Raw genomic sequence first — 14,402 nt, 5'->3', positions numbered from 1 at the left:
CAAGCCATACCTGAAGCTAGTATAAGCCAACAATTTCTCTTTTAGGTTTTATGTCTCATGTACCCTAACTAAATGTAGACACAGCTAAATTAGGTTGATGCCAAAGTAATTGTGGGTGTGGGACTGGACTGGCCTCTGGTACCTCCAGTGCTAGCTCCCACACGTGCCCAGCTTTTATCCTGCATTCTACTCTCTCACACACACCAGAATATCATCCAACATGCCTTTGGGGTCTAGGGGTGAGTTTGATGTACACAGCCTACACCAGGTGCAGGATACCAGCTTACTTGTCTTGGTTCCAACTGAGGCCTACAAACATTAAGGAGGGCCTGAGATCTGTAAGGATACCATGAACAGTCTCACTTGTGGTCCACCCTTCTGGGATCTTGGGCCACCTGCCCAGGTGGTTGCACTGGTCCTCTCACTACAACCCAGGAAACTGCCATGTTCTCAGCATAGAGTTGGGCAAGAACGCGAGCTTTAGAATAAACAATGTAGCTTTGAATCCTGTTGATTCTGACCTGTGTAACCTTGACTAAGGCCCCATTCTCTGTGAGCCTCTCTCTTCCTCTGCAAGAGAGGATACCACCTGAGACCCTTACAGGTTGGCTGGAGGGATTCAGTAGGCTAATCTACTGGAATGGCCTAGCATGGTCCCTGGAGATGAAACAAGAGACCCATTCCCTCCAGGTCTCAGTGTGGAGCTTGATGGGAGGTGAGCAATTTATCTCCATGACCTTCCACACTGCTCTTAGGCCATCCCAACACCCTGCACATATGGGATGCTTAAACTGACTTTACAGTGCTCAAGTCCCAGAAGGAGGGATGATCTGGAAGGTCTGGAGGGGTGGACTGAGCTTGGTCCCTAGCCGTTCTGCAGCCAACCTAAACTTGGGCTGAACAGAGGTGGTGTAGCTTAGAGAGCAAATTACTATTTTGCACCTGGATTTTCACTCGGCTGCTGACATTTCTCAATTCTTCCATGGCACATCAGGAGCCCTGGCCTCACTGCAGAGCTCTCTGGCCTTCTCCAGCTCTCTGTAACGAGAGGAATACCACCTGAGGAGGCCACGCTGAATGCCTAATCACACAGCTTCTGAATGTTCAGCTCAATCATTATGAATTTCCAGAATCTGATTTCTCTTTTTTGATTGGCAAGTTTTTCTTCTTGAAATCGAGTATGTCTGGCTCAAAGGAGCAAACCCCAGCCTTGTTAACCTTTCATCAGAAAGCTGTCTCTGGGCTAGCCTGGGCTCTGAAAAGGTGAGTACATGTGGAAAGACAGGCCTAGCCAGCCACCCTCATCAGGGAGACCTGACAAACGCACCACCAATTAGGGGCCACACTGCTTTTGGTCATGGCAGCAAATGAGTCCAAACAACTCCGGACAGCCACCCTATCAGGACTGAAGGGAGGGTAGTGTTGCGGTCACCCTATAGCAGGCACAGAGGCTGGATCAGAGCAGGAGAAGCTGGAGGGAGCAGAGTGGGGAGATCACAACCCTACCTCTGCTCTCTCACACAAAGACATGGATGAGAGGGGAAGAAACAGGGGCAATGGAAAAGGAGAAATATGCTTTGGAAACAACAGGGGTTGAAAGAGAGGTGTGCAGGGTGTACTGCTTCATGGACTGTGGGTGCGTGACTGGGATGGGCAAAAAAAAATGACTGGATTGTAGACCACAATGCTCACCACCAGGTACCTTCTGCCCCAACCTGCCCCATGGCCCCTTCTTTCCACATGTTTGATTCAGGCTTGGGCAGCATTATCTGCTCTTGCTGGTGCTGGCTCCGGGCCTTCTCCCTCTGCCTGGCGGCACTGGGCCTCCTCTGGGCTTGGGTTTTGCCTTTCCCACCCAGAGGTGTAGGGACACAGGTCAGTGGTCATGTATTGCATGCAGAGGGCCGCCCCCGAGGTAGTGTGTGCTCTGAGAGCCTCGGTGAAGGCCAAGACTGGGCAGACAGGGTTGGGTGGGAGGCAGTGTCAGCAAATGATTCACAGCCAGCTCCCCCTTGCACACTGGGGAAAGAGACTGATATTTACCAGGGGCCTGTGCGCCTGCGCCGACCTAGGTACCAAAGGCAATGTCTCATTTAATCCTTATAGCAACCTATGATGTGGACCCCTCTATAGATGAGGAACCGGAATTTCACTGAGGCTAAGTAACTTACTGCAGGTCACCAGGTAGTGAGTGGCACAGCTGAAACTTAAGCCCAGAACTGCCCTATTCTAAAACCTGTGCTTCGTCCACTCTACCTCATTGTCTCCAGGAACTGATCCACGTTTGCCTTTCAGCAGGTACATCTTGGGGAAGTAGGAGATTATATTTGCTTTCTCTCTCTCTTCTCTACAAATGGATCGTATATATGTGTGAGCCTGTGTGTGTACATGATGTGCAATGTTTTTTCAAATACCATTTGAAAGTAAGTTGCAAGCATCGTGTTACTTCACCCCTCAGACTTCAGCCTGCCTCTCCTAGGAATAAAGATTAAACCCTACAAAACTATCATATTAACATTAATCCCATATCATCATCTAACATTCCAGTCCATCTTCAAATTTTCCAACTTTCCCAAGAACGTCTTTAAAGCTTTCTTTTCCTTAAAAAAAAAAAAAAAAAAAAAAAAAAAACATAATCCAAGTTAGGTTCACACTTTGCACTTGGGCATGTATCCTAGTCTCTTTCACAGATAAAATCTTTATGCCTAATTTATCCTGTTGCTTGCTTCACTTGATGTGATTCAGGGGATGATGGGCCCCTCCCTTCCCCTGACTGCTTTCCCCACTGTGCTGCTCCTGCACAGCTCTGCCCATCCCTGGGGCACCGGAGAAGGGGGGTCCCAGTCTTCTGCCTCATTCCTCTCCATTCCCTTCTGGGGGCACATATGACTGACCTTAGGAACTCAGAAAAACACACAAAATAAAATGACACAGGATCTAAATTGCTATAACACAAAGCTGTTTCTGTATGGAAACAAAATCCTTTTTTTTTTTTTTTGAGATGGAGTCTCGCTCTGTCACCCAGGCTGGAGTGCAGTGGCACAGTCTCGGCTCACTGCAACCTCCGCCTCCCGCGTTCAAGCGATTCTCCTGCCTCAGCCCCCTGAGAAGCTGGGACTACAGGCACATGCCATCATGCCTGGCTAATTTTTGTATTTTTAGTAGAGACAGGGTTTCACCATGTTGGCCAGGCTGGTCTTGAACTCCTGACCTCTGATCATCCACCTGCTTTGGCCTCCTACAGTGCTGGCTGCGCCCGGCCTCACTTCAAAATCCTTATTTATGGAAAGTGAATTTGGAAATAGTTTGTGACCACTAAGACAATGTTCATTTTTCTTCTTCAAATGAATTAGAATTACAAGCATAGCAACAGAAATGAAACCAAATAACTTGCTGAATGCACAGCAAGTGCTTCAACAACAATCAATTATTCCTTAATTTAAACATCCACACCAATAATAAAACCCCAGGATGTGCACTGACTGCCAGCTCAGTGCCAGGCCCTGCAGTGGACTTTTGGTGGGAAGACAAGCATTAAAGAAAAATCGCAGGGCTGCGTGACAAGTGGTGTGTGCAAAGTTCTGGGGTAGCATGAAGACAGGAGCAACTCACTCTTCCTAGGGAAGTTGGGAGAATTTACTGGGAGGCCTGCTCTGGGGTCGGACAGACATATCATGAAGGGGCCGAGGAGGAAGATGGAGTCTTTAGGAGAAGCCGGGAGCGGGGGTGAGGCGGCCACTAGTGCATGCTTACAGTGGACCCCAGCAAGGTCACATGAGGACTATGGGGAGTGCCAGTTAGGAGCCTGTGAAACAGTCCAGGTGAGCGATTATGCTGCCTGCACCACAGCTGTGGCAAAGGCGATGGAGAGGAGAAGATGAAGCAGTTTTCTGGGGTGGAAGGAGAGGATCTGGGGAGGGGGAGGGTGGAGCCTGGCTCTGGATAGACAGCCTGTGTCATTCACTGGGGTGGAAGATGGAGGAGTGAGTTTGGTGGGGAGTGTATGTTCAGATCAGAGGCCTGGGGTGTGCACCTGCTGGAGGTGGTGAGGAGGCAATGGCTGAAGTGAAGGGAACTGTGTGTGGCTTCCTAGCTCAATGGGGCAGGAGGAATCTCTGAGGGCACTCAGAGCCAAGGGTGCTGAGAAGGCATTTGCTAGCTCGGCATCTTCTCCACCCTAGCATGGGACTGGCACTAAATGACCCGGCTCATGCTCCTGATGCCAGAATTCTCCATACGCACAGACAAGCCGGCAACCACATCCCAAGAACTTCCTGGGCTGCTATCCAGACCTCTCTGCCGCAGTTCTCTGAAAGCCACAGTGGTGCTTGGTTTTGGTTTAACCAGCTTTTCAAACTTTACATTAAAGAGGTTTAGAAACCTTTGTTCAGATGGGAGAAGAATAGAGGCAGCACCTTTCAATACACGTTTTTTTGGAATCTATCAGATTGGAAGGCAGGCAACTACTTTGTTTGCAGGATCAATCATTTGGGGGAAACACAAAGAAGGGGGCTCTGGAAGGGGTTTGCTGTGATATTCTCAGGGAAGCCTCAATCTCGGCCAAGGCCTAGAGCCTTGGCCATCTGCACCTAGGACTAGGATCCGGTGTCACTGAACTCCACAATCAGGCCGTTCTCCTAGCAAGGAGGGAGAGCTGCACGCAGCCAAGAGAAGCAGAGGTGCTGCTGTTGGCTTTGGAGTAAGAATTAGCTACTCATTCCAGCAACGCTGTCCCAGCGTGCCTCCTCATGTGTACGACGGGTAAAATGCCTTCTTCCTCACCTGCTGATGGCAAAATCTCAAGTCAACGCCCACGGATGTGAAAGCATCTATGGCTCACTCGTTTTATTAAGTGTAGGGAGCAGAGCAGTTTCCACAGGGGTCCTCGGGAGGGAAGCGGGCCAAGGCCAGCTATTCTAACCAAGGGGTGCCCAGGGCTGCTGGGGAGGACACTGCTCCCTCACTCCTTCTGTAGCTGTGGGAAGGAGGAGCTTCTATTTCCTACCCTAGGAGAGAAATCCACGGCGGGAATCCTTGGCTTGGCCAGGCACCCTCTTGTTCAATCCTGCCCAGAGGAGGAGGAGGAATGCCCTCCGGGGGAGTCTGGGAGAAGGAACTGAGCTCCATCACCCCTTCCAGCTCCCTCCTGGGGAGCAGCCAGCGCAAGGCCCTCCCGTAGCTCCTCCTCGCTAGGAGTTTATGGGCAGCTCCATGCTGGCGACACCTGCCATTGTCCACTTACTCCGAGTGGAGGAACGCAGTCTTCACATTCTCAGGTGAAGTGTTTGCAACATTTGCCCTCAGGTCTAATGCTATATTCTCCTTTCAGGCTTATCAATAAACACTTTTATCTCATTTGACTGTCCCCTGGGCTTTGTTTCCCAAATGATACTAAACCTGAGAAGGGGAAACACAGTAATTTAAAGCCTCTCTAAACTGCAACATCCTTCAAGGCAGGAATAAGCATTCTCAAGTTGATACTTTTGAATTCTTAAAGAAACTACATGATCGGGAGGCAGAGGCTAACTAAAAACCTATTTACTTTGCTCTGACAAGCTGAGTGGCCTAACATGTCTGCTTTAGAAAACAAATGAATTATTAGCAAGTTCGGGTTGTAGACAAAAATTTTTTTTTTTTTTGAGACAGGGTCTCGCTCTGTCACCCAGGCTGGAGTGCAGTGGTACGATCTCAGCTCATTGCAACCTCTGCCTCCTGGGTTCAAGCAATTCTCATGCCTCAGCCTTCTGAGCAGCTGGGATTACAGGTGCCCGCCATGACACCTGGCTAATTTTTATATTTTTAGTAGAGACGGGGTTTCACCATGTTGATCAGGCTATTGACAAAATATCTTTTAATTATAGTGTCCGAGTTGGGACTATGAGGTGGACTATGACTGATTATGAAGTGACTATGACTATGAAGTGGGCCTGGAGATGAAGAGGGAGCCTCTGTGGGGCCCTGGGAGTGCTTGGAGCCTACTTCCCTCATTGTCTTTATCGCTCCAATTGGGCCTGCCCATCTGCTGGTCTGTCTCATCAATATGCCCCACAATGGTGGGGACTGAGAACTTATTCATCTTACACATGGTAGGTCTCCATAGACAGGTGAATAGATGCATACTTAAATGGAGGAATGATCACAGCCTGGAAGGAGGAACACTCCACTGAGAGGAGGGCAAGGCAGCACCTTCTCTCCCCTGGTAGTAGCAGCTCTTGCCTCAACACTAAGCTCCCCTCTTGCCAGCCCCCGCTGCAGAGCTGTTGTCAGAGGTCTCTGTGGAGCTGCCCTGGCTAGCTGCACAGGCACCGGCCTTGCCGGGTGGAGAGATGAAGGCAACAGTCTCGACGGTTTCCATCCCCACTGGCAAGCGAACTGTTCTTAAAGAATGAAATCCACAGAAACACAGACCCAAGGCAAGGATATTTTTTGAGGTTAAAATAGGTGCTCTCTCTGGCTGGTTAAGATTATTTTGCCAGGGCGGGGTACAGCAGCTTTAATAGACATATCACATGCAGTCCCTGCTTGGTTTGAGAGCTGGTGTGGGCTCGAGGTGAGGTGTCTGGGCTTGGGTTTCCAAGCTGGTGGCCCTGGGCAGGTTCTTTCATGTCTATGAGCTCCAGCTCTGGGTCAATAAAATACGGCTAATGGTCCCTTCCTCAAAGGGATATGGTGGAGACAACAAAAAAGATACCGAGGAGTCCGTTGGTTTCCAAAACGAGAATATATACCATTAGGATTACGTGAGTGCATTAGGTGATCCATAGAGAAACACTTCAAATTGTTTTATATGTTAGAAAAAACTTGTACTAGTATATTAAACCTATAATTTCACCAATGGCATCTCTGAAGATGAGGCTAAGATGCTATAGATGTCAGGTCTGAGTCTTGTTTAAATAAAACTATCAAGTAAAAAAAATAGTATAGATGATAAGAGAGCGTGGTAAAAACTTTTGAAATGAAACTCAAGAGACTGTTCTTTGGGAAGAATATAGAGTCCTTAAAACTCATTCCTGCCGGCAGTAGGTGCTCTAGAAACGGTACTTGTTACGGTCAACAGCCCATCAAACCAGGGACCCGGGAAAAGACTCAAGGACAACGTACCATGAGGGCAAAGCTGGAAAGAGTTAAAAGAAAGGGGTCTGTGGTTTCCCTGGCTCAACCCCCCTCCCCCTGCAGCTAATCTGTCACCTAATGAAGAAGGGGCCAGCACAAGTGAGCTAGCTGGCAGTTCACTTACAGCAAACTGATTAAGAATGTTCAACCAACAGCAGACTGTAGACCTTTCCAGAGAAAATAAATAGAGTGTAGACTGTATGCAAATGTGTTTGTCACTTTGACAGCACGTCTCAATTAAGGCATCTCGCGGCTGTGGGTAGGCTCTGCGGCTGCAGCTGGAAGGGAGAGTCTGCTGCATGGCTGATACTAGGGGCTTGACCTTAATCCGCATGCATGCATTAAAAAAAAAAAAATCCTGCCTTCCTGTACACTTGCATAATGCTGGCAGCCACGTGAGGGAAGTGACAAACGGGGAAAAAAAGCCACTTTCATCCTCTCCAGTTTGCAGACCGGTGAAGGCACAGACAGCTCTTATTTCAACAGAGTTTGGGGTGGCTTTTTTCATTGTTTATCCCCACCCGTGCACACACACATACTCTTATTCTGCATTTAGCTGGGAATGACATTAAAGAATCTCTACTTCTGGCTGAAATGGAAAGAAGGTCTTTCTCCATTTCAAATAGGGCCTCCTTTTTTTGTGTTTCGAAAATGGAATGTTTAACACCATGAAATCCCTCTCCCCCGCCCCCTCTTTCTCTGTAATGGGCTCCAAACTCCAGTGAGGGGCTCCTTTCATGGGAAGGTTGGTGTGTGCAGGAATGAGGACAAAGGAAAGCAGGAAGCTGACTCTGGAATGCCACGCTGGCTGGCGACAACCAGGGGCTGCGCTTTCAGCGAACACAGCCAGGGAACTGGGGTGCGGATTTCTCCAACAGGGCCTGCGCCTGGGGCTGGGGGGAGGCAGCTCTTCAGGGGAGCAGACACCAGTGCAATTTGAAAATACTCATTAACGAAATGAGTATCACCCTGTGGATTCTTCTTCCTTGCATTTCATTTCAATTTTTATCACATCCTTTTAAGTCTAAAATCAGAAAAGGGAAGAACCTCCCCAAGTTAAAGATGTATAAACATATATTATCTGAAAATATTGATTAGAGAAGAGTGACTTTTATGTTCCAACCAACTCACCCCTTACAGTAATAACCTAGAGCAAGAATTTTGTTAGTTTCGTTCATTTCTGCATAGCTCAATGCCTGGTACATAGTAGGCACTTGATAAAGGTCTGTTAAAAACAGGAATGTAGGCTTCTAGGTCCTTTACACGTGGTGAAATAGCAATCACATTTAAGATAAAAATCATAAAGACTCTTAATCATGCGTCATCTAATAAATGGCTACAGAATCAGGTGATTTAAAAATAAATAACCTTGCAAACTCTTGTTACCGCCATATCTTGCCAAAAGAGCCATTTCTCATAGATCTCTCCAAATGATGACTTTCACCAACCAAAAGTCAATTCAAGAGATGTAGGAAAGGGTACACAATCCTTTTTAACCAAAAATATAATTACAAGTAGGAAGGGGATACAAAATTTTAGTTTCTATACAGACTGCAATGTTTTACTTAAGGGAAAAAAAATAGACAATTTTTCAAATGCTCAGGTAGTTGAAAACAGTTGCTTAAAAAACTGAATCTCTAGAATTGTAGTGCGGGTGTTTACTCTCAGAAGCACGACTCCTGATATTGATTTTCAGGAAGTACATTAATAAAGAACTCCTAATTGATTTTTTTTTTTTTAAGACTTCGCTTGTTGCCTTTTATTTGAAGTGTGCAAAGAAGGGCCCGGGATGCTAAAGTGTTCTAATGAGATGCTTAGCTAACAGAGGCACCTTAAGCAGAGTGCCTTGGAGTAAGGGAGGCAGCAGTGCATTTAATGACTTCATTCAACAGTCCCGCTCATTTATGACCTCAGCTGTGCTGTCTCCTCAAAATTTTTGAAAATTTGCCTGCAAAACATGTTTGCACCAAATAAACATTTAAAGATGTGAAAACCTCCGTGGAGCCGCACTGCCAAAGAGAACTGAAATGAAAAACCATCTGCTGCATGTGCTACAGCTGCTGCTAAAAACGAAAATAAAAAAACCCCAAATGGACAGGTAGGAGGGCCAGGGTACACACCTGTCCAAAGTGGACTGTGATTGGCCGCCGGTCTTCTCGGAGCTTGGGGTCCTTGGCTTCCACCAGGGGGGACGGTGCAGTCTTTGGCAGCTGCTCTTCCGGGGTGGGGGCGCAGCCGTTCTCAGCAATGTCCTGCAGGGAGAAGGAGAGTCGAGGGTTGGCACTGGGGTTCCGGCACCTGTGTTCCCTCTCACCCCACAAGGAAGAGGCCTGCCACATGACTCTCTCTGTGACATTCTAAGCCTGTCCTCCTGATGAAGATGGGGGGAATGGAGGGCTAATTTGGCTCTTTGACTTTTCAGAACTAGAGAAACCCAAACCATCCATGTTAAACTATAAAGATAACATAATAATTCACAACAGTGGGGAAAACAATTATTATCGTTCATCTTATTCTCTTACGCGGCTATTTTCATTTTTATATATTCACTTTGTCCACATGCAGACATTTAAAAATTACTTGCAATCACAGCTCATGCATAATTTTATATCCTGCTTTTCCCAATGTATTACAAGCATTTTCATGTTGCTACAAAGTCATTACAAAAATAATTTTACTAATGCATATTTCACTGAGCGGATATACAATAATTTAATATAACACAATTCAGTATTCCACTACTATTGGGCATTTAGGGTTCTTTCTAATTTTTTTTAAACATTTGAAATGCCAGTGATAAATACTGCAGTTTTTCTTTCTTTCATATTATTTCTTTTTATGGAAATCCCCAGGAATGAAATTACTAGGTCAACAGATATAAACATTTTCAAGGCTTTTTATTCATTCTATCAAATTGCCTTCCAACTTATACCAACTACCAACAATGGATGCATTACCAGTTTCAGGGTATTTGTGAGCTGTATCATTTAAAAAATGTATCGCTAATTTAATAGGTGAAAAATTCGACTTCATTGTTGCTTTAATTTGCATTACTTTAATTATGAGTATGGACACTTTTTCCACATTTGTTTACTGATGATGTTGCTGTTTGTGAATAAGATGTGTTTGTTCCTACCTCTTCCTACCCCTAATCTTTCTGGCAGAAAATAAAAAGACTGAAGTCTGAATCAGCACTCTATGACTTGGGAAACATTTAGGGACCAAATAAATCTTTTTAAATCCAGAAATTTACATTTAATCTGTGCTTCCGATGACTGAAGTCAAATTATCAGGAAAAGGAAAACACCAATGTGGAAAAGGCAGGTCACAGCTCTGGTGGCTGAAGCCGGCAGCTGACTATACACACGGGTCATTTGGAGCATGGATGGGGCCACTCATGCATCAAGGGTCCCGTGTTTTACTCAAGTCAAGGAAGTTGCTTCAGTCTTCATTGGAACCAGGCGGAGAATACATGTACAAATAAATATTTAAATAATCATTTTTCTTACCAAATAAAAATAACTCAGCCAGAATTATATAATGAACACAAGTTCCAATTATTTTCATTGCAAAGCAAATACTTTGGTCAACAAAACATATCCCCTTAGTACTGATTAAATTCTGCACATGAGAAACTTGATACTTGGTGGCTCCTAACTTCTCAGCTAAGAGAGAATGGTGGGACATGGAGGAAAGTGGTCCCTTATTGAAAAATAATGCATTAAAGAAGAAACTTATATACATCTCTAAGACTCAGTTTCCTCATCTGTGAAATGGGCATATGGTAGCATGAAGATTAAAGGAGACAGATAATACAACTGAGTGTCAAGAACATTATTAGCCATTCAGTAAATTATGGAAATTATACAACCTACCCTCCACCACCAATATTTGACCTCACACATCTAGCTGCCTACCAGCTGGCCTCCTTTCCTAAGGAATCAAGGCTGCCTGTAGAGGCCAGACCTGAGGAATCTGTACTGCTTGGTAAACAACAAAGGGAGATGATGACCTCTTGGCTTTACAGGGAGGGCTTGGATCAAGTGGCCCACGTTTGATCAGCCAGTCTCAGCCAGGCTGAGGTTCGGTGATGAAAGAGGTTGTCGATGGCTAAACAGAAACAGCTCTTTTGGAAAGGAGCTGTCCAAAGGTGCTCAGGTCAAGTGGAAAAAGACAGGGAGGGGCTCCATCTGTGCTAGAAAACAACAACGGGCAAAAGGGGCATTTTGGATCCAGGTGAAGATCCTACAGGATAGATATGAGAGAGTGAATAAGGCCAAACATGAACAAATTCACTTTTGGTTCAGGTAAAATTTTGTGCATGGGTGTGTGTGCCTGTTTGTGTTTGGCTGAAAAAAAAAATGAAGCTGCAAAGTAATATGGTAAGAAAATACTGGTATTAATAGAAAACTCTAAGGTAATAGCTATTTAGAAAAAAAAGAACAATTCACGTAGTAGTTTTGGAAAAAGTGTCTTAGTTCACGATAGTTTTGTTTTTCCCATTAACTAGTTGTCTAATCTTTCCAATTCACTCAACGTCTCTGCACCTATTGCCTTAGTTTTGCAATGGGAGACTACCACCTGCTTGGCAAACGTCAAAGCTACTGGGAGAACGGGTGAAATGAGATATGAGGAAGCTTTGAAAAATGTCACAGCACTGTGCAAATTGAACCTCAATTTGCAAAACGGAGAGAGCACCTGCTAAAAAGCAGAGCTTCCCTGTGTGGACGGCCCACCCCTGCGCTCTTCCAGACCCTTGACCTTCATTCTCACACTTAGTTCCCACAATGATCACAAGGTAAATGGGATTATCCTGCTTTTATAGGTGAAGAAATAGGGCTCAGAAGGGGTAACTTACCCAAGCCACATAGTTAGAAGGTGGAGGAGCCCAGAGCTATGGGCGTCCTGGCGCTTTTATGCCACATCAACCCGTAACGACAGCACAAGTGAAGGTATTCTGAATTGAGGAGCTGCTCAACAAGTCCTCAGATGTAATCTCCTCGGAAGCCCCTGGTTACACTGATCATAGGCTGCCATGCTTAGCGCTATCTTACTTTTGTATATCTATCAACTGTAAGTTCATTGGGGTCTGGGTTCTCTAATGTAGAGCCTTGAATCTAGCACATGCTCCAAATAAAGCTTTGTAAAGTGGAGTTAAACATTTGGAAGGGAAATGTGTCCAATACACAAATGTACCTGTGTGTCAAAAAGCAGTGCTGCACCTTCATTTATTAGAAGATCCAAAGACGCAAAAGGTTTCTTATAAAGTCCTGTGGTGCAGGCTACCAATTTATTAGCCTCTTTACTATTTCCTCCACCTGAAGAAGGACAACAGCTTCCTCTCAGGATGCCACAGGCAGCAGAATAGGAGGAGCCCAAGTCAAGAAAGAAATAGAGGCTGGGTATGGAGGCTCACGCCGGTAATCCCAGCACTTTAGGAGGTCAAGGTGGAAGGATCACTTGAGCCCAGGAGTTTGAGACCAGCTTGGGCAACATGGAGAAACCCCATATCTACAAAAAAATATAAAAATTAGCTGGATGCGGTAGTGTATACCTGAATTCCCAGCTGCTTGGGAGGCTGAAATGGGAGGATCACCAGAGCCTGGGGAGGTTGAGGCTGCAGTGAGCCGTGATCAAGCCACTGCACTCCAGCCTGGGCAACAGAGTGAGACCCTGTCTCAAGGGGGGGAAAAAAAAAAAAAGGCAGGGGGCATTCAAATTCTCTGTTCTATCTCCTGGTAGAGATATTACACATAGTAGGGAGCTAATAACAGCAACTTTTGATTCCCATGATTAAAGAAACTGTGGCCTAAGAACTAATGTAGCTGTCAGCAAAGGGCTTGGGAAACAGATACTCTCAAACCCTTCTTGTGGGAATATAAATTGGCAATTTATATGAAAAACCTAAAAGATGTACATGCCCTTTGGCCCACTGCTCCCATTTTTAGAAATTTACCCTAATGAAATAATAAGAATTTCTTCTAAGTCTTGCCTATGCGGGTATTTGCCTAGAAAAAAATTGGAACTCATGTAAGGGTCCAACAATGGGAATATTAAATAATGTATGTATGTCCATCAGATAAAATCTGATGTAATCATTTAAAATAATGACATGTGGGCCTGGTATAGTAATCCTAGCACTTTGGGAGGCCAAGGTGGGCAGATCGCTTGAGGTCAGGAGTTTGAGACCAGTCTGGCTAACATGGTGAAACCCCGTCTCTACCAAAAATACAAAAATTAGCCAGGCATGGTGGCAGACACCTGTAATCCCAGCTATTTGGGAGGCTGAGGCAAGAGAATCGCATGAACCAGGGAGGCAGAGGTTGCAGTGAGACGAGATCGTGCCACTGTACTCCAGCCTGGGCAACAGAGTAAAACTCCGTCTCAAAAAACAAAACAAAACAAAATAAAATAAAGACATGTTGAAGAAATATTTAGTGGTCTGGGAAATGCCCAGGATATAGTACATGCAAATGCAGGTTATAAAATGAGATTATTTTTTGTTCCTCTGTTTCACTGAGTTTTCCTCAATAAACATGCATTTTGTTTGAAACAGGAAAAAACCCGACCTTCTAAATGTCATTTTTAAAAAGCAGAAACAAGAAGCTAGCAGGAGGGTTAAACCTGCTCCTTCCCGAAGGGTCACACAGGAGGAAGACGCCAGACAGAGCTACAGATCAGGGGCCACCACAGGGTGGCAAATCTCTTCCTGGAGCCCCAAGGCTCAGCTCAGAGAGTTACGGGGGTCCTGCCAGTTCCTGTCCCTCGGTAAAGCAAGGCAGTCAGAAAGTCATTGTATTCCTGTCATTTTCCTTGAGCGTTTACTGGAATCAGAAGCCATGACTATGCTCTAACCTCCAGCCCTCTGCAGAGAAGGCAGGCACAGCATACGGTGAGTCTCTGGACATGAGTCTCCATGAGAAATCGGGGAGGCAAGGACCCGGGGTCTCAGAAGACTAGAGGACAAAGAGGGTTCTGGGTGGCCTTGGGTAGGGGCTTGGGTGGGAGCCGAGGAAAGGACTTATGAGCCAGCGATGAGACAGTAGAGCCCCGGGCCCAGGGAGGCAGACAGCAGAGGCTGCTGTGGCCCAGCGGCCAGGGCATTCCACCCCTGGGCTGCCCCCAGGCAAGGAGGTGGAAGGTTTAAAAGGTCTGAAATGTTTTAACCAAGGGAGTGACTTGGTCAGTGCTGGGTCCTACACAGATTCCTCTGGTCGTTGTATGGACAACCTCAAGGGACTGGTCTCCAGATGTGCGTGCATGGGTATTTGGGCAGACTGGCTGTTCCA

At 45.9% G+C, this 14,402-nt stretch overlaps 2 protein-coding genes across 11 annotated transcripts in view; one reads left to right on the top strand and one right to left on the bottom strand.

Annotated features, from left to right (window-relative positions):
* Nucleotides 1-14,402, top strand: part of NEK6 (NIMA related kinase 6) — a 984,684-nt gene that overhangs the window by 55,179 nt on the left and 915,103 nt on the right. The gene's annotated exons all lie outside the window — the stretch shown is intronic.
* The window catches only part of DENND1A (DENN domain containing 1A), a 547,088-nt gene that overhangs the window by 50,848 nt on the left and 481,838 nt on the right, over nt 1-14,402 (bottom strand). For all 10 annotated transcript variants that reach the window (XM_050760580.1, XM_050760581.1, XM_050760572.1 and 7 more), the window contains one exon: nt 9,234-9,365. In XM_050760580.1, the coding sequence (XP_050616537.1) occupies nt 9,234-9,365 (132 nt within the window). The remainder of the gene's footprint in view (nt 1-9,233; nt 9,366-14,402) is intronic.

Source organism: Macaca thibetana, chromosome 15, assembly GCF_024542745.1.
Source record: "Macaca thibetana thibetana isolate TM-01 chromosome 15, ASM2454274v1, whole genome shotgun sequence".
Classification (NCBI taxonomy): Eukaryota; Metazoa; Chordata; class Mammalia; order Primates; family Cercopithecidae; genus Macaca; species Macaca thibetana.
Note: the sequence above shows the minus strand (reverse complement) of the source record. Positions and strands in the feature narration are given on the sequence as shown.